Source organism: Caretta caretta, chromosome 2, assembly GCF_965140235.1.
Source record: "Caretta caretta isolate rCarCar2 chromosome 2, rCarCar1.hap1, whole genome shotgun sequence".
NCBI classification, from domain to species: domain Eukaryota; kingdom Metazoa; phylum Chordata; order Testudines; family Cheloniidae; genus Caretta; species Caretta caretta.
Window position 1 is genome coordinate 74,984,393 of NC_134207.1, and position 20,817 is coordinate 75,005,209.

Sequence of the window (20,817 nt, forward strand, 5' to 3'; positions counted from 1 at the left end):
AAAAGTTTGAAGGACAATCTAAGTAATTTAGGAGATTGTCTCATTTTCAAGAGACTTAGGCAAGTGGGAGCTTAAGTTACAGTCACATTCACTTAAGCATATTTGAACATTTTCCAGTCTGACTTTAAATATACAGATAATCCCTCTGTTTATTTAATACATCAAATTTAGTTGGTAAATATGAAACATGTTTTGATAGGAAATGTTTATATATCCAAAATGTCTAAGATTTTGTTTAATAAAAATAAATTTTATATGCTGTTTTGTGCGTTTAAATTCCAGTTAACATCCTAGCACAGCTTGACACAAACCATGATCAAAAATTATCTAGTAAACAAGCAGTGTTGTTCATCATTTTCTAACATACTAAAAATGTATAATTTAAGAATCTGAAAACACTAAGCTATATAAATTGCTTAAATAAATGTATATAATTATAGTGTACCATCCTAGATATCAAAAAGATGTACCAAATCTAGTATAAAAAGTCTCTATTTAGTTGTAAATCAACATGTTTTAATGGTTGAACCAACCAATGAGAATGCAACTTTCTTTAGAAAACTGAAGTAGAAATGGGAAAGTTGATTAAAATCAGTTATTTAAATCAAGACTTTTCACTTGGTGATTTAAATAATGATTTATATTGCCTTGATTTAATCAATACACCCTGGTTGAAACTATCAGTATCAGTGGTGGGCAACCTGCAGCCCGTCAAGTTAGCAAGCAAGCCACTGGCGAGCTGCAAGACAGTTTTTTTACGTTGACCATCCTCAGGCTCGGCACACCTGCACCTCCCAGGGGCCGCAGTTCGCCATTCCCGGCCAATGGGAGCTGCGGGAAGCCACGCGGGCCGCAGGTTGCTCACCACTGATCAATATACTATGATATTTTCCCCCAAATCTCATTTCCCCCAACCACATTGGTCTCTGGTGGAGCTCCTGCAGTTTAAAAATTATTAGACCGTGTAAGAGAACACACAAACTAAAAAGAACCAGCTGCAGTTTGTCAGACGATCCCTCTTTTAGATCGTGCTAGTTGCCTGAATACCCAAGAACAGAATTACCAGTGGCCGTTCAGACACACCCCTTTTATCTTGAAGGGCTAGCAAAGTTGTGTCCTAGTTCACCTTAAGCTAAGAGAAAGGTGGATGTACTGTTTAACAGAATTTGTCCTCCTTTAATATTTTAAGGTCAAGTCCTAAAGTACACTCCCATCAGACACATGGTGACACTAGTGCGTTCAATCCCCACCATAAACACTGTAAACAACAAACAAGCAATTTAGTTGAAGACAAATGCATCATGCAACAAACACTTCAACATGCCTATAACCTATAGGCATACTCTGATATGTAAATTAAGTTGCACACTGTAAATATGTATTTATTAAATGCTTGGACTGTCAATCTGCTTACAGGGTCATGTGACAAAACAGGTTCACTCTGTAGGCCTTCCCCCCGCCCCCAACATTAACCAATGTGCAATAAGATGACATGGGTCACATGACACTTGGATTTAACAGATGTGGCTGTGATCTTTATTGAACTTCCTTAAGGGTAAGAGTTTAAAAAGATAAACAAAAGAAACAGTATTTTTCAATTCACTTCATACAAATCCACTCAGTCCTACTTCTTGTTCAGCCAATCGCTAAGACAAACAAGTTAAGTTTTCATTTACAGGAGATAATGAAACCCTCTTATTATTCACAATGTCACCTTAAAGTGAGAACAGGCATTCACATGGCACTGTTGTAGCCGGCAATGCAAGATATTTACATGCGAGATATACTAAGCATTCATATGCCCCTTCATATTTCAACTTGTAGGCTCTAAAGTTTTACATAGCTGCACTCAAAACAAAAACAAAGTAATTCTGCATTTGTAAGTTGCACTTTCACGATAAAGAGACTGCACAACAGTATTTGTAAGAGGTGAACTGAAAAATACAATTTCTTTTACCTTTTTTACAGTGCAAATATTTGTAATCAAAAACAATAATATAAAGTGAGCACTGTACACTTGGTATCATGTTGTAATTGGAATCAATATATTTGAAAATGTAGAAAAACATCCCAAAATATTTAGAATAAATTTATATTGGCATTTTATTAACAGTGAGATTAAAACGGCAATTAATCATGACCTTTTTATTCTCGTGACTAATTACGATTAAAGAAAATCATCATAAAGTCTGATGTCATCAGATCATCCATTGCCATGAAAAGCCACTACTTAATTATTATGTAGAAACCCTATACTCTCCTCCCCTTTCTATTGCCTTATGAACTTGTGGTCATTTCTGTATAGTGATACTGTAAAAGACATGTTTCCCTATAATTTGCACACTACCATCCTGCTGGATGAAATTAGGTAACAACACATTTTAGGAACAAAAACACCAGTCTGGCACAGCACAAGCTGTCAAAAAAACAACCTTGTGGCACATTTACGAAAAGGTATTTCTAATGTCATTTTTTTCTTACCATCCCTAATAGACTATAGCTATACCAGCAAGTCCTTTGTAGTGTAGACTAGCCCTTAAATGCCTTGTTCTGAATCCATTTAATTTCTACCATATTCTAACATTGTATTCTTTGGCAGGAAATGGTGGAAGTGGTATCGGAAAGGCAGACCCTGCCCTACATAAAGGAGTATTAGCTAAAATGGATACTAATCCATGGCATGTGACCTAGAGACCACAGAAAGGGCACAGAAAGAACCTACATTACTTTCAAAGGAGTGTTTGGGCCTTTATTTAAAGATCCATGCTAGACAGTGAGTAGTGCCAGGCAGTAATGCACAAAGATGTTTAACAGCTGCGCCATTTTGATTTTTGGGATGAAGAAATATGGCAACTGAAGATGGAGATGTATACTCCACCTCCACACAGCAAGCCATTACTCAGGATTTCTATAATGGTTTTAATGATAAGCTACCCTTTATAAGCTACTGAATACTGTAACAAATATTTTAATGGGATATATATTGTTTTAATGCGTCTCAATCAGGCAACTATCGCACTAGTTCCACAGGGATTAGCCTTAAAAGGTTTTCCTCTTCATAATAATGTATAAATCTACCTGAGGCATATTTTTATTTTTTAGAACACAGTACTGTACTAACAGCCCTTCTGAGAATCCACACTCTGCATTCCAGAGTGACAAACAATAATTTGCATTCAAGTGCATCTCTGACTAAACGCAGCTTTTTAGGTTGCAGACTTGCACTGTATGAAAAAAAGCCCTGCTGTATGAGGAATGCTCATTTTACATACTTCTAATTATATATCTTCTCTGAAATGTCACTTGTCCACAGCCCTTTGGACTGACCATGTCCTAGAGCTTTGCCAAGAAATGCAATACTGAAAAATGAGTATCTAAAGAGCAGCTGAAATTACACTCACAGTACCTGCCCACACCACAATATAAAAAAAACAAAACACACAACAAGAGCACATACACATTCTTAATTGATGTTCTGCATCTCCGTGAAGCAAAATGATGGGCTATTCCTTTATTCAGCAGTACTACTAGTGCAGGAGCCTGGTTATGCAGACAAAAACATTGGCTAACATTTTTTCATTTGAGAAACAGTTTCTTGGTCAATTCCACTGATTTTTAAAATATTATTCTACCGCACTCTTAAAACCCCCTCATTTACACAAGATCATTATAATAATCTTTCCCTTCCTTTGCTATTCACATATGTCCCAGATTCATAACATGTGATTCTTTTCTGACAAGGCAGTAGGTGAGAATTGCCCCACTGATTTCAAATGAGTTAACTGGTGTAAAACTAGCATAAATAGGAGCCAGATCTGGCCCACAGCCTGCATGGGACATTCCTCCCCCAGCAGCTCAGTTTGGCACAGTTATAGGTTTTCCTATGAAAGCTACATCCTTAAGCCTCCCTTCACTGATTAATGTTTACATTTCCTCTTGATGAGCCAATCCTTTTTGGACAGCGTGACAGAGAAACAGATTTAACTGAATTATGATTCAGTTAGTTTGTTTACAGCTATCATGAAAAGAAAATGAAATCAAATTGGTCAAGCCAGACCTTTAAAATACATATATGATTTTACCAGATGGTCCTAGCCTTCCCTGTGATTTGGTGTGCACTAAGTGTTAGTCCACAAAACTTACTCTTCAGCAACACTTCAGTAATAAAGAGCTTCACAACCAGAATATTGCATGCAAATAATAGATCCTCATTTTGAATTACGTTGTATTCATTTTAGTATTAACAAGATCACCAATTAATGGGATTGACAATATGTGATAAAACCACTCATTTTCTATTACAAAACTGCCAAGAGGGCTGGTTGGAAAGTCTGCAGGGAGTAAAAAGCTGACACATGCTAATCTGCTTCCTTACCAAGCCTGAGCTATGCCTTCCTTAGAGTGGGAGGATGAGTGCAGGAATTTTTCTCCAACAATTGTTACACATTTCAAAAATTCACTTGCATTTTGGAGTGAATAAGTGCTACAAATATAGTGCTACACTATGTTAGTTTTCATTCCCTATCCTCCAACCCATCGTATACATGGGAAAGGTTACTGCCTGATCTAACTTCATTCACTGCCTCACATCTTACCATGAGCACGGGCATGTACCTGGCATGGTTCCCAACCTTCCCCAACACCTGCTCTTTCTTCAGCGAGAGGGAGACCATGGTGTGCACTTATATAGGGTGCACCATACTGCAGCCTGTCTTCCCATTCCTCCAGAATCTCCTCCTGAGGTACTGGCTGCCCTTTCCCCCCACACCTCCTGACCCAAGCACACTCTGTCTGCGGCCCCACAAAGTCATAAGACCTCCTCGTCAGCCTGCTCCTGGCACTGGCCAAGATGGCCATCCATCATACCAGGAGGAAGAAGCTGGATGGTGGGTGCTCTGACTGTGGGACCTACTTTTGGTCCCTCCTTAAGTCACATATCCAGGCAGAGTTCCTCTGGGAAGCGTCCATTGCCTCCCCGGACACCTCCGAGGAGCAGTGGACGCTGTCTGGGGTTCTCTACTCGGTGTCCTCCTGTGAATCCCTGACTTTATCCCTCTGACCTTCACTTCCATCCCTGTTTTCTCATTTGTTGTTCCCCAGATTTAGCTGATGCCTGGGTTTGGTGGCTCCGGGGGGGGGGGGGGGGGAGGGGCGGGAATGGAGCTTTAGCAATGGCCAGGCTGACATCTACCAATCCCCAGTGCCTCAATGGGTCCATTACACTTCACAGAACCTAGGCCTGCATAGAAGGTTCTGTTCTTATAGTCTAGTCCAAATGTGACAAGGCAGTTAGACCTCACTCACTCCACCCACATAGCAAAGGACAGTTAAGGTTTCTACCTTGCTCCTATCAATTTACTTAATACCTTTCTTCCTGTGGGCAAAAACCATGCAAGTCCCCACACCGATGTCCCCCAAACTATCCAACCTGTTTTCCATATAAATTCTGTTAAGACATTTTTCACTGTCAGCTGCAGTGGCAGCAGGAAACACTAACCTCACCAGCAGGAAAGTACCTAGCAACAAGGTCTTCCCACAAGAGGACAAGGCTGGGGCGAAGCCAAAAAGGTTATTCCTAAAGGATACATCAGGTTAAATTTTCTAATATCTTAAGTCTACTCTCTTTTTGCAAGCACCCACACAACACTGGGGTGGTGACCATATTAATAAGCAGCTCAACAAGCTGTACCTTTAAAATAAAGCTCACCTAGCCACAGGATGCTTCATAGACCCACAAACGCAGCATATATTTCAATTCTATCCAAAGCACTTCAGTCAGAGAGAACCGGCCTGAAGGCTGAGAAGAGGATGGTATGTTGGAAAAAGTTTTAGTTTCACTTCCTTACATGACCTAATGCTAGACTGTCTTGCAAGTCATAAAGAGGTTCTCTTCAACAAGAATCTAAGTTATAATCAGAATAGGATCCTCAACAATTTCAGGCTGAGGAATATTTACATTTTGAAATGTCAGTGCAATGCTATTGCGCAAATGAGATCAGCCCCTTGCCCTACAGATCAGCTGTAGTGTTTGAGTACACTCAGAACATTTGTTTTGCCAAAACAAGTTCTCTTTAAGTAGAGCTCCACGGTGTGCCACTATAGCCCATTTTGAAAGCAGGATCTCTCAAATGGGCTATATCCATTGAAATTAGGGTGACCAGACAGCAAATGTGAAAAATCGGGACGGGGGTGGGTGGGTAATAGGAGCCTATATAAGAAAAAGATCCCAAAATCAGGACTGTCCCTATAAAATCGGGACATCTGGTCACCCTAATTGAAACAGTGTCTCCAATTTATCCCAGAATCAGAATCTGCTCACTCCAGTTTTTAAGAAGCAGAAAATAGCCTTTTTAAAAATTAAAAAAAACCCAATAGGCTCTATGAAGGGGAACTGGGATGAGATAGGAATCCAACCTGTATGAGAAGAAGAGAAAGAACATCTATTGTCCAACCTACAGGTAGTAGGCAAAAGGTAAGGAAAGATTCTTGCACCACTCATACAAGTTACACTGGAGATTAACTGCATCCTTTAAGTCACCATTTAATACACACAGGACATTATCATGGGTATTACCTTACTACGGTGGTAGTATTTTACTTCAGATGCTTTGACATGCAAGAGGGGTTATCAAACAGAGTCCATATCTTTTGGAATGGAGCCAAACATATAGGATATGATTTTCAAAAGCACTCAGCACTGATCTAAATCTGTTCCCACTGAAGTCAAAGCTAAGACTCCCATCAACTGCAATGGAAGCAAACAGATCAACACTGAGCACTTTTGAAAGTCTAACCTTTATATATAATAGCACTTGTCATGGGTAGCATTTGAAATTTTCAGAGACTGAAGGATGTGGGTCTGAACTGCAGTCTGTGAGCCTTACTTATCCAACCCCATAAAATGAGAGTACTTGTCTATTTAGTATCTTCTCCCATAATTCCTTGCAACAAGACTGAGCCCTATTCTACTCATTTCATCCATGTGAATAGTCTTATTTAAAGTCAATTGAACTATTTGCTCGAGTGCGGCAGGCAGGAGTTTGTGTTCTGTCTAACCAAACTAAGGTAATGCAATAAATCCTTCTTAAATACTTAAGTAAAGAATACAATTATTTTGTACCAAAAAGTAAATTCCACTGCTCTAGACATACTGAGGGAATAGATTAACTCAAAGAGTAAAATATCAGTGGATGAAACTAGTTTAACAATACAGAGAAACCCTCGAGACATATAATGCAGGTTTTCTTAAGGATGAATGATTCATGGTCCAAAATTCTCAAGTAGAAAATCTGTCCAGGACTTAATACAAGGGAAACAAAAGATGTGAAGGACGATTCTAGACTTCTGGGTCCTAAAACAGTTAACATTCTACTGTTAATTTAACTCTATCTTCTATAGGCCAAAGAAATTACCATCTAAAAATCCCTATACCAACTGAAACTCTAGACATATCCTGTTAAACATTATAGTTTTTGTAATCAGTGGATGAGAACACCATCACTTCTGTTCCACATTCGTTATTATGCACAGAAAAGCTATACATCAGCAGTGTAAATACCAGTTTCTCCTTAAGAAGAGAGAAGAGGACACTAACAGTAGGCAAATATTTATAACTAAACAAAGATATTGTGTCAGAAAATATATAATCTGTACTCAAGCTGTATGTACAAGCAAAAAGCCTGAAAGAGTCCTAAAAAGTTTAAACACTCATTCTTAAAAGCTTAGGGTAGTGAAGTAAGTGATATGGCTAGTGGACAAAAGGCCAATTAATAAATCTGATTTCCCAACTGCATGTGGATAAAACAAAATTAGGAGTGGTATCCAAAGAAAGAGGGTGTAAGACTCCACTATTTCAGTGAATTAAAAATTTTACCTCAGATTTGTAATATGAAACTTGAAAAATACTTTAAATATTTGTGTGTGGCTGGTGAACTGATTGAATTGCCTAGATTGTGGCATAGGGCGCTGTGGCCAGGTGCCTGTTTAAAAATGTCCCCACCCAGCCCTGTCATTCCTGATTTGCTGCTTTACTGATTTACTTATATTTACCTAGGGCAGAGAATTATAATTATAAGCAAATATGGGGCTATTCTCTGGTGGGAGCCAAGATCCATTCTTGGCCATCAAAATTTATTACACCTTAGTGCCAAACCAAATTTACAGCCAAGCCTCCTGACTGAGATGTATCAAACGAACACCCTCTTGTCCTTCCTTTCCACCCCAGAAATATAATTTTAATAAACTAATATAAATTTAATATTTACAATTATTTACTGTAAGATGCAACATGATCTTATGGATTGAGCACAGAGTTGGAAGCCAGGAACTGCTTCAGCATTTGAATAGTAGTTCTGCTATTGACTCTCTAGGTAACCTACTGCAAGCCACTTAACACTCTGTATACATGTTCCCATATCTGTAAAATGGGGATATCTACCTCACAAGGATGTTGAAGACTATTACATGGGTTAGTGGATAAAGCACTATATTGGGACTCAGGAGACCCGGGTTCTATTATTTGCTCTGCTCCTGGAATGCTGGATGACCTCGGCCAAGTCACTTTGTCTCAGTTTCTGCATCTGCAAAATGGAGAGGGTACTCCCTTCCTTTGAAAAGTACATTTAGATTTACACATGAAAAGCACTGTACAAGAGTTAAATAATGCCTAACAATATTAAATATTATAAAAGCACTAATTTTTCACTAGATTAACAAATATACTTTTGTTTATTATGACCAACAACCATTTCCTTTGTTTAAAATAAGATGTGTTTACATAAAAGCATCTAAGGTATATTATGGAGGATAACTTGAGATGGTGTTGAACATTGTAGGAGAGAGATACAGTATTTGCTTTTCATGAAAACATAGTAGACACAGTCTAACTTGGCCAAACTAGATTGCGAGCAGAATGTTTTTTGTTTGGTTGTTTTTTTTTACATAAGATTTGCCCAACAATTGACTTCTACTTCATGTTTTAGGATTTTTTTAAGAGTAAAATTAATGCATATTTCTAAATATAGATGGAACCAACTAACTATCAGAGTCACGCCAGCTTGGAGTGTGATTTTATGAGATGTTTGTTCTGGTCGGTATTTGAATATGAAAGCTACAAGGAAAATGCAAAATGCTACACAAGAAATTGGACAGAAGTTTATACAAGGTGCATTTCCCCCATCTCAAATTCAATTGAACTAATAGTCCAGCATGATCTTAATGGGTGTGATGCTGCCTTTCAGACAAAACATAATTTACTTGTGTATAAGGACTTTCATCCTACTAGAACTCAGGGTACTTCAGAGCCCTAAACCAACTGAGTCTTTAAAGATTTCATGGCAGCTTCAGCAAAATTAAGAATGTGATCTCGTGTCATGATAAAATCCCAATTTAGCTATTTAACTAAATATTTCCTGTAAATTTCAGTTAAGTAGTGTTGACTTATATAGCAGTTTTCATCTGTAGGTCTCAGAACACTTTATGAAAGTATCATTATCCCTATTTGATAGATAGGAAAACTGGCACACAGACAGGTGACTTGTCCCACATCACAAGGCAAGTTGTTAGCAGAGCCAAGAACAGATTCCAGATCTCCTGAATCCCAGTCCAGTGCTTAGTCACAAAATAAAGTTGCCATTCAAGCTTGCATTATTCATTTAACTATCCTAAAATGATGTATAGTGATAGTGTTGACAGGTAATGTGCTACATTCCATTCTCACAGGTGGGTGAATTGATAAAGAGGATTTAAAACATCTTGAGGCCTGGATAGTCTCTGGGTAAAAGGCTAAATGTAAGCAATTTTCATGTAAAGTATTATTCAATTGATACATTAATTTCCACCGTAATGTTTCCAGTAGTCTTACTACAGCAATTTTTCAAAAATTCTATTTTTGGGCATAGTCTTGTTGATGTGAATATCATTCCAACATGCATTATTGTCAGGCCAGAAATTGATTATTTTGTAGGTAGGTGCAGAAGTACTAAATGTAAACAGTGATTCCTCTCTGGTGCAACAGTGCAATGGGAGGATCTTATTGACCAAGGGGTTTCAACAAACACTGAAGACAGTGCTATCTTTTGTAAGTCAAACTGGAGTGCCTAACATTAAACTTACTTCTATCAAAAGATTTTGTTACCAGAATACAGCACAACTGCAAAGATGCAGCAGAATGCTTCCATTTAGCCATGTGGTAAAAGTCCAGCTTTCCTCTCAAACAAAACTATGCTACATGGCAGGAATTTAAATCTACAAAATGAGAGCTTCAGTCTTCCTGCCAGTAGGAATGATTCTTTACAAAAGGTGAAAAACCTATTGGAAGTTTAATAATGCTGCTTTAAAACTAAGCCCAATGAACTCTATCAACATAAAGGAAACGCCTGTAGAGACCTGAAGGCTTCTGGGAAGCAATAAGATTCTAATAAAGTGCAGGCTAAATTTGTGTGTGGCATTCATGGTAGAGTAAGCACTTGGATTCCACAAGTATGTCACCTCACCACATTCATTTGAGTGCTAAGCCATGAGCTTTTGGGGGAACTGTATGGATTCAGCCAAGATTTACTTACAAGGTTAATATCATCATAACTGAGTTATTAGGGCCCAGTTATTCCTAATAGAAAATAAAGTAAAATACTCTGATTTTCTTTGGCTAACTTAGCAAAACACTCAGGTTTATTTTGATCCAGTTCTATGTACAATCAGAAAGTATACATTATCTAAATATTTAGCTAACGTTTTAAGGACAGTATCATTTCCTGTTGCTGGTTTGTGAATATGAGCTTTGAAAGATGTGTGTGCTCAGAAAAGGCACAGCTTGCTGTCATCAAGGCAGCATTTAAAATAACTGCATCTTAACTTTAGAGGAGATACGACTGATCACATTATCACGCTTCAAGTCTACAGCTCAGAGCACATAAAACTAGTTGAATTCAAGGCTACATTGTTATCCTTATCAAAAAGGCAAACAATTTCAATTAGCTTATCTACTGGACCATATTGTCAGATATGTTAATGTAAAACGGTGCCAACAATACATGCCAAACCATTAATCAAAAATGCTTACAACTGTGACAAAGAACACACCATCCTCAAACCATACAGTCAAAAATGTAACGCAACTGCCTCCCAATTGGAAAGAAGGGCTGAGTTCCCTGCCACACACCAGAATCAAAGAAAAGGCACGGGGATACGCAGGGTCTTCTAGAAACGGCTGCAGTCCACCTGGTCGCTAATAAACCCCCGGTTTCGAGGAGGAAATGTTAGTGAATGTGTGACACCGTGACCTCTGCTGTCAAGCCTTCCACCAATCAGGGAGCAGAATTCTTACAAAGCTCCATCAATCTGGCGCTTTAACATCATCATCGACTGCAGTTTAATCTGGAGGATTCCATTTTTCCTGCACGCACCAGGGCAGGCAGGCACAAGCCGTTTTGACTCCATCCCTTCGCCTTAGCTTTCACGCGCAGATGCCCAGCGACCCCGGCACAGCCAGAAATTCGGCGCCGCAGCCCAGCTCCCTTTGGGCGACCCCACAGATCTCTCTCGCTTGCATTTTTTATCAACACGCAAGGAAGGAGGGGTCTGTGGGGCGGGCGGGGGAGAGCCCCTACAGGCAGCAAATCTACTCACAAAATGTTTTCCAGCTGGACAATACAAACGCTATTTCCAACAGCCAGGCTTCCATGCAGGCGAGGCAGGACCCCGGCTAATAGGTCCCAGCTTATTTTTAACACGCCGCGGAGAGCACGGCGTTTTGTTATGCAATCCCCCTGCCTGTCCCTTTGCTGCAGTGCCCGCAGCAGCCCCCACCCCAATCACGCAGGCAGCCGCACCCGGGCGATCCCCGCAAGCCAGCGCGGGTTACCTGTAGGAACGCTCCCCGCGCACCGTGTGCTTCCTGAAGGGGATGATGGTGCCGTTATCCTGCAGGATGTCGTTGTTGTTCTCGCCATTTGGGGACAGCGTTTGGGTAGGTCCCGGCATTGGCGCGCGCTCCCACCCCCACACGGCTGGCTGCCTGGCTCGCGCGCGGAAGGTCGGCGGAGAGGCTGCGCCGGGGCTGCTCTGCTGCTTTGCCACAGCGGCTGCCTGCTCGCGCTCGCGCTCCCCTGCCCACCTCCCTCCCTCCCTGCTGACGTCAAACCGCCCGGAGCAGCACCCTGGTCACGTGACACGGCCCCCCTCACCATAGCAACCAGCTAACTCATCAGATCTCCTCGGTTCGCACCAGGGCTCCGGCGTGGCCGCGCCAGTGCCGCCCAAGAGGCGCAAGGGAGGCGGGGATGGGGGCGGCCTACATCTGGCCCGCAGCGCGCCAGCGCCCCCCCCCCCCCCCCGCCCCTGACAACAGCCTCGCCGCCTCCAAAGCCAGCCCTTCCTCTAACCGTTTCCTTTCGGTCCCCTGCGCGCCGTGCAGCTGTGTACACAAAGCGCCCGGCCCGGGCGGGGGGCGGCCCCGCAACCGCCTCAGGGCCGGCGCGTCCCCACCCGCCGGCCCCTTGCAGGTCGGCTCCAGCCCGGGAGCCGGCCCGGGAGCCGGCGGGCTGCACGCGGGGCCGACCCCAGGGCTTGCGGAGTCACGGTGAGGCGGAGACGCTGGAGCCAGCCCGAGCCGCGTGCAGCGGCGGGGTTTTACCTATTAAAGGGACCTTCTACCAGGCGGCGGCGGCGGCTGCACACAGCCCTGGAGAACACACTGCAGGGAGCCGCCGTGACTGGGGGGAGGAAGGGGGCGAGCTGGGATGACGATCCCCCCCCCCCCGCCCGCCGGTCTTTTCCACCGTAGCTTTAACTTTGCCCCCGCGAAAAGCCCGATTCTTCTCCGATGATTGGTGGAGAAGGGTGGCATGGCAAAAAGCCATTTTCACGGCGCAGAGCTGCAACACGTCCTTCGAGCCTGCTTCATGGGACTGGGGGAGGCACTTTAGTGTTTGGACCTGCATTTACGAGGGAGCAAAACAAGCGTTTGTGAAAGATCATAATCCACCGTCATCTCTCCCCAGTAATACGCAGATATTTTTGGTCTCAAACTTCCGGAATTCGCATGGAAGCCTCACAATGGTCGCATACAATGCCCGGCGGGTCGTGATAAAATCCAAACATGAAAAGAGAGCGCGCACTCGCTCACACGCCCACCTTATTTTGCCCCGGTATTTTTCCTATCTTAATGTGCATGCAATATTTGATCCCCCGTAATGCAAATATTTCCTCTTACTTCTCCTCATTTAAAATGGTGCAGCTTTTGAGGAGTGGGGTTTTTTTGTTTGTTTTTAAATAGAAAGTAGATCTGACCCTTACTGGAAAGGGGCTGAATTTAAATGCACATTATTATGTAACCGTATATCAGAATTGAGCTCCAGCCTATGAAGTATTATAAAGGTCTAAATTTAACACCTTCCCAGTACCCAGACCTGTAATTGCTTTCCTTCTCCTCTCTGCTACTCGGACTGGATTTCCGTATGAGACCCTAATCCACTATTTTGTGTCCTCGAGCTTCATCTGAGACTATGCTTAAATGAACATTTTAATCTTCATTTTTAAGTTTCCAAATTTCTTTCAATTTCAGTATGTACTAAAGCCATTTGATGGCTTTCCTTTTTAAAAAAAATCTTGTTGGGGGAGGGTGCAAAAGGGGAAATAGTGCCAATATACGGTGAGAGACTACTGAATAACTAGCATTGCTAACAGAATTAGCAGTTATGTTAATGGCCATGTTAAGTACCTCTTCCTTCCCTTCTCTTCCACCCCACAATTTAGAAACAGTTCCCTATCCCCCCAGGCTTTTTTGCCCCTTAAACCACTCTGCATATCCACAGATAGTTAAAGCCTCCCTGCATATTTTCACATATTTAAAGTAGCAAGGAAAATTATCTTTGACTTTAAATACTGTGTATTTTTAACAAGTAATATTATTAATTTATATACAAGTGGATTAAAAGCTTAATTGGGCACCCACCATTATGAGAGGTTGAACCACAATAGTTCCCAGATATGTTAACCAAAATCAAACCATTTAAATGAGTTTCTCTGGCTGTTCTCTGAAACCCACATAAGCAAAAGTGTGCATTGAACTGTGGTGGGAGGAAAGTCTCTTAATTAGGTCTATAGAAACTCAAGGCTGGGAATTGGAAAATAATAATGAGTAATTGGGCAGATGCCTCATGATATTTTTGGCTTCAAAATTAAAAAAAACACTTAAATTCACCCTTTTAAAATCAAGGGTTTGATCAAGTGGAAATCATGAGATATTTATAAGTGATTAGATCTCAGTGACGAGATTTAATAAAAACCTCACAGCTTTCTCAGCTATCATAAAGACAGACTCTGACCAGATTTATATTTTCTGACAGGGTTAGCAATTTCCTCTCCCCTCTCTGAAAGTAAAATTCATGCACTGATTAAAATATAGTCCATTTGTGACCTTTCAGATGGATTTGATGCTTAGGAAAAAGTTACCTTAGTTTATGGAGTTGCACTTATTGTATAAGTGAGGTTTTTTAAAAAAAAAAATCCAAAGAAGTTCAAGTATAACTAATTTGGCAGGAGCTCAACCACAGAACAAAACAACCTACTGTGCTGCAGGGAAGCCTAACGCAAGTCATGGTGGTGAGTTTTGTAATGTAGGCATCTATCTCTGAGGAACTCAGCTGAGACCACCAACCCCTTGCAGGCCGCTGAACTGACAGATGGGAACTTTCACTACTGATCCACACTGGATTTGAACTGGAAACAAAGGTGGAAGACTTTTCAATTACCAATCCAAGGATATGCCCAGTTACTTTATGTCCCCACACTTGATTGAAGAATACCCCCATTGTTAAATTGGTAATGGACTTGAAATAACAAGGGAAAGACAACAGATTCATAGTTAGCATTGTAACATTTGTCTGAGCCTTTTTTTAAGAACAAATAAATGCTGCTAAACAGCTCACAGGTGCCTTAGAAGTACATGAGATAATGCAGATGCAAAAGCTGCTATATAGTGATAGACAATATAAAAATAATCTGTAGCAGGTCTTTGGCTGCCAGACATTCCTATCTGATCCGTCAAACCAGAAAGCAGTAAAACATTCAGCCACCTCTAACTTGTAAAAACATTTTTATTTCTTCATCAACAGCAAAGAACAGAGGCTGCTTTACTGAGGTCACCAAAATAGCTTAAAACATGCACTGACAAAGCTACAGCACAGGGAAGAGCAGATGAAGACAACATTACAGCATTATTTCTCTCTCTTAAATGTGTTCACATTAGGATTCCAGTTCAATTCAATTGGCTAGAGAGATCTAGTTTCCCTTTGCAGGCTGTGCCAGGTCTGGACAGGACTAGAGTTTTTCATTTGTTTACAGAACAGTGTTTCTACATCTTATCTAATGCAATTGGGGAAATATGGGGGGAGCAATATGCATGACCGTCCTTCTGCCTGGCTGGCTGAGTCTCCATTTGGAAACATTGCATGTGCTACAAATATAACTAATTTTGTAGGTACAGCAAGCAAACCACTAAAAGTACAGTAAATCATCCTGTAGGTTTCTTCTTCCCACATTCATAGTTCTCTGCAAAAAATTCCCTAGATCTAGAACCAGTGACAGGGAACAAAGCCAGTAAGCCATAGGAGTTATGAAATGGCTGTATATCCTTGGTGATTTTATAGCTTTCACATTTGGTAAACACACAAACAGAAATGCAGCTTTAAGAATGTAGGTCAAGTAAAAAATCCTACATTTCTATCATCACCAACACAGCTGGAGCTAGAGGTACTGCTGCACCGCCTGGCTTGAAGTGGATTCCATTATATATATAGGGTTTACAGTTTGGTTCAATAGCTCTCAGCACCACCACTATAAAAATTGTTCCAGCACCCTGATCACCAATGAATATCAAAAGGCACTTTTAATTAAAATGAAAAACTGGTGCCGTTTCCACTAATTAAGCAAAGCAAAAAGAACCTGGAAATCCTGATTAATGCTCAAGCTTTTCCTTCTACCACCACCCTCATGTACTGCATTCTTGGAGATTCCCTTCCATGTCCCTCTTAACTCCTGCCACAAGGGACAACAACATTACTTCCAAGTAAAGATTGGGATGCGAGTCCAATCATACTACATTTTAGCCAGCCAGCAAGTCACTAAAGCCAATACAAGTCTCTTGTCAGCATTCTACATTCTTACCAATGCCAGCATGGGGACTGAGTGCATGAATGGTAATTGAAACCCAGCTCTCCTGCCTAGCAGCAAAGAGCACCACAACCAAGACTTAATGTTTTTCAAAACATTATTTGCTTCTTTCTACTCAGAACTTTCAGCTCCATTCTAGTTAGCGCTCTGTGTCTCATTACTACTATCAAAAGCCCACAGTATGGATGGGTAAACAACACAACCAAACAAAAAAAAAACCCCAAAACAAAAAACCACAGTGATATAAAGCCCTTTAAAAATAAACACTTTTCGTTTTAGAAATACCTCAAACATACTCTAATCAAGACTTTAGGCCATCTTTTATTATAAGAAAACCAAGGCCAGGCCTGCACAAGAAACTTGCTAGTGTAGCAATGTTGGCTACAGCGTGATTTTTTTGGCAACATGTTATACTGACTGAGCCCTGGTGTAGATGAAGTTATACTGGCAAAAAAGTACTTTTGCCGATATAGCTTAAGTGAGGAACTATAAACTATGCAGGTAGCAGCACTTTTGCGCTTCATCTGTACTAGGAGAGGTTGCCAGTGTAGCTATACCAGCAAAAAACTTTCCTAGAGTAGACCTGGCTTAACATCCTCTGTTTATCTACAGATTGCTAGCACATCCCTCAGCCTGCACCGCTTCCCGCAGCCCCCATTGGCCTGGAGTGGCAAACCGCAGCCAGTGGGAGCCACGATCAGCTGAACCTGCAGACACGGCAGATAAACAAACTGGCCCGGCGCGCCAGGGGCTTTCCCTGAACAAGCAGCAGCCCTAGTCTGAGAATCACTGCTGTACCATATCCTCCCTAGTTGTCTCTTTTCCAAGCTGAAAAGTCCCAGTCTTATTAATCTCTCCTCATACGGAAGCCGTTCTATACCCCTAATCATAGAATATCAGGGTTGGAAGGGACCTCAGGAGGTCATCTAGTCCAATCCCCCTGCTCAAAGCAGGGCCAATCCCCAATTTTTGCCCCGTATCCCTAAATGGTCGCCTCAAGGATTGAGCTCCTAACCCTGGGTTTAGCAGGCCAAAGCTCAAACCACTGAGCTATCCCTCCCCACCCCCCCATTTTTGTTGCCCACTTCTGAACCTTTCCCAATTCCAATATATCTTTTTTGAGATGGGGCAACCATATCGGCACACAGTATTCAAGATGTGGGCGTACCATGGATTTCTATGGAGGCAATATGATATTTTCTGTCTTATCCTTTCTTAATGATTCCCAACATTCTGTTCACTTTTTTGACTGCTGCTCCACATTGAGTATGTTTTCAGAGAACTATCCACAATGACTCCAAGATCTCTTTTTTGAGTGGTAACAGTTAATTTAGACCCCATCATTTTATATGTATAGTTGGAATTATGTTTTCCAGTGTACATTACTTTGCATTTATCAACACTGAATTTCATCTGCCATTTTGTTGCCCAGTCACTCAGTTTCATGAGATTCCTTTGTAGCTCTTTGCAGTCTGCTTGGGACTTAACTATCTTGAGTAGTTTTGTATCATCTGCAAATTTTGCCACCTCACTGTTTACCCCTTTTTCTAGATCATTTATGAATATGTTGAATAGGACTGGTCCCAGTACAGACCCCTGAGGGATACCACTATTTACCTTTCTCCACTGTGAAAACTGACCATTTATTCCTACCCTTTGTTTCCTATCTTAACCTGTTACCGATCCATGAGAGAATCTTTCCTCTTATCCCATGACAGCTTACTTTGCTTAAGAGCCTTTGGTGAGGGTCCTTGTCAAAGGCTTTCTGAAAATTTAAGTATACTATAGCCACTGGATCTACCTTGTCGACATGCTTAACTCCATCAAAAATTCTAGTAGATTGGTGAGGCAACATTTTCCTTTACAAAAACCATGTTGACTGTTCTCCAACAAATTGTGTTCATCTATGTATCTGATAATTCTGTTCTTTACTCTAGTTTCAACCAATTTGCTTGGTACTGAAGTTAGGCTCACCAGACTGTATTTACTGGAATTGCCTCAAGAGCCTCTCAAAAAAATTGGCAGCACATTAGATATCCTCCAGTCATCTGGTACAGAAGCTGATCTAAAAGGACAGGTTACTTACCACAGTTAGTAGTTCTGCAATTTCACATTTGAGTTCCTTCAGAACTCTTGGGCGAATACCATCTGGTACTGGTGACTTATCACTGTTTAGTTTATCAGTTTGTTCCAAAACCACCTCTAATGACACATCCATCTGGGACAGTTCCTCAGATTTGCCACCTAAAAAGAATGGCTCAGGTTTGGGAATCTCCCTCACATCCTCAGCCTTGAGTGCTCCTTTAGCTTCTCAATTGTCCAGTGGCCCCACTGGTTGTTTACCAGGCTCTTGCTTCTGATATACTTAAAAAATTTTACTATTACTTTTTGAGTCTTTAGCTAGCTGTTCTTCAAATTCTTTTTTGGCCTTCCTAATTATATTTTTATACTTCACTTGCCAGAGTTTATGCTTCTTTCTATTTTCCTCACTAGGATTTAACTTCCACTTTTTAAAGGATGCCTTTTTGCCTCTCACAGCTTCTTTTACTTTGTTATTTAGTAAAAGAGCTAAAAAACTGCCACCATGGCTATGTTTTTTAATTTGGGAGTATAAATTTAAGTTGAGCCTTTATTATGGTGTCTTTAAAAGGTAGAGACATCAGAGTGTAAACTTTCCTGCACCATCTTCATAATGCGCCTCAACTTCAGCCTGTAGAACTCACTACTAACCACTGGAGATCAGAAACCCCAGCTACATACCCATTCAGTCTTTGACCTCTCTGCTAAAGCTACCAAAGGTTCCAATTAGTGCTAGGTTTTATGACCAATATTGTGATATGGACAATTGTCCACCGGGAAGCGGAGTAAGATCAAGCTCATTTCATATGAAGTGTTAAATGGTAACATCTCAGTCACTAGTAAAGCAACAATGCACTGAATTTCCGATCAATGCAATTTCCTTAGTTCATTCAACAGTCATTCTTGTTTTCTTTGAATTCACTACACGGGAATGAACAGTTATCTGAAGAAAAACCAAGTGAGACATTTTAAAGCAAAATGAAAGTTCAGAAAATTATTTTTAAAATGATCTTTTAGCACCCTAAAGTGTGCTCGGTATTTTTCAAGTCTTTAGAGATGTCCCTGCCTGAAAGAGCAGCTTACACACTACATACATGTAAAAAAGAAGTGATAAATGGGGAAGAGACGGTTTAGGACAAGATTAAAATAATAAAATCATAGTTACTTAGTAAGGCATGCACGCATCTTAACTATTCAGCTAGACCTGAATAAGCTGCTTAGGCATATATCTCATTTTGAGCATGAGTAGTTCCACTAACCTCAGTAGAACTATTTACTTATAATACGTATTTAAAGTTAGGCTGAATCAGGATGTACATTTTCTTTCTAAATATGCATTGAGAATGTAAAATTTCTGTTGATGTTTTTGGTTTACTAAATAATTGAAGAAAATTGTTATTGTGTTAAGAAGCCCACAATAAAGTGTCACCTAACAGAAGTGTGAAATAGACAAATGTGATTGTACATCTATATTAGAGGGTATAGATTTGTGCCAGATTATTATACATTAGAACACTGTACTGATTTAGTGACATACATTACACATAAATGCACGAGTTACATAAATGCTTACTTTAAAGGAATTAATAGCAGTTGACAATAGTATTCCCAACACACTGAGCACACCAAATCAGATGTGATCTACTGTGTGGCTTAAATTCATGCTAAACTAGGTTATGCAGACAGAACTACTCAGCTCTCATTTTTCCATGACATGTGACCAGCATCACTCTGATTAACTCAGAGGGACAATCCAGTGGTGATGTTAAGGTGGTTGGAGTGAAAATTCAGATCCTAGACCTTTTATGTACTTTATTGGCTTCCATAGTACCTGATAAAATCCCCTTGGGTACTTGCTCTATTCCTTAATGTTTATGTCACATTAGGTTTAAACACTACCATACCAAAATAGTAAATGCTATTTCTGGCATTATGCAGAGAAAGAAACACAGCATGTGGTTTTCTAAACAGTTCCTTATCCCTCCAGGTATCTTGTAGATAAGAAATGAGGCCCCCTATTGCCACTTCAGGATAGACCTTAATTATTTGCTTGCTCTGGAGAAAGCAGGCTGCCCAATGACACCATGTGCATGGACCACATTACCATGAGGGAATCAATCAATTTTTATAAAGATGGGGCATATTGAAATTCCAGGGGTCAGGTTTCATATTTTAAAAAATTGTTCTGTGTCTGCAAGGAAAAGTAACAGGAAAGACTCAGCTGCTTGCCACTTAAACCTGGCTTTTCAAATGTGCTCAGCTGAAGATCTGACCCATAGTAGGGAATTCATACAAATGCTGATGCTCTTCCCCCTAGCCTTTGGGAACCTATGCTTTTTAGCAGCAGCCATCCTTTAGTTACTACAATAATCTGTGGCTCACTCACAGATCCAAACATTTTGGTCACAGACAGTTACAGAAAATGGTCAATATTAAAAGTGTTTTTAAACTAAGATTACATTCTGGAGATAATCCCAGAGCTATTTACTCAGATTATTAGCAGCAGCACGTAAATGCATCACCATACAATGGATCACAAGATAAAACACTATGCTTCAATTCACATGG

The 20,817-nt window shown here is 40.7% G+C and overlaps 1 protein-coding gene across 2 annotated transcripts in view; it reads right to left on the reverse strand.

Annotated features, from left to right (window-relative positions):
* MAPRE2 (microtubule associated protein RP/EB family member 2) overlaps positions 1-20,817 on the reverse strand; it is a 164,128-nt gene that overhangs the window by 87,445 nt on the left and 55,866 nt on the right. Inside the window, exon 1 of one of the 2 annotated variants that reach the window (XM_048840601.2) lies at positions 11,861-12,119. The exons of the other annotated variant lie outside the window; for it this stretch is intronic. Within the exon in view, the coding sequence (XP_048696558.1) occupies positions 11,861-11,979 (119 nt within the window). The 5' untranslated portion in view covers positions 11,980-12,119. Of the gene's footprint in view, positions 1-11,860; positions 12,120-20,817 lie in introns of those variants that run through there. 2 annotated transcript variants of the gene reach the window in all.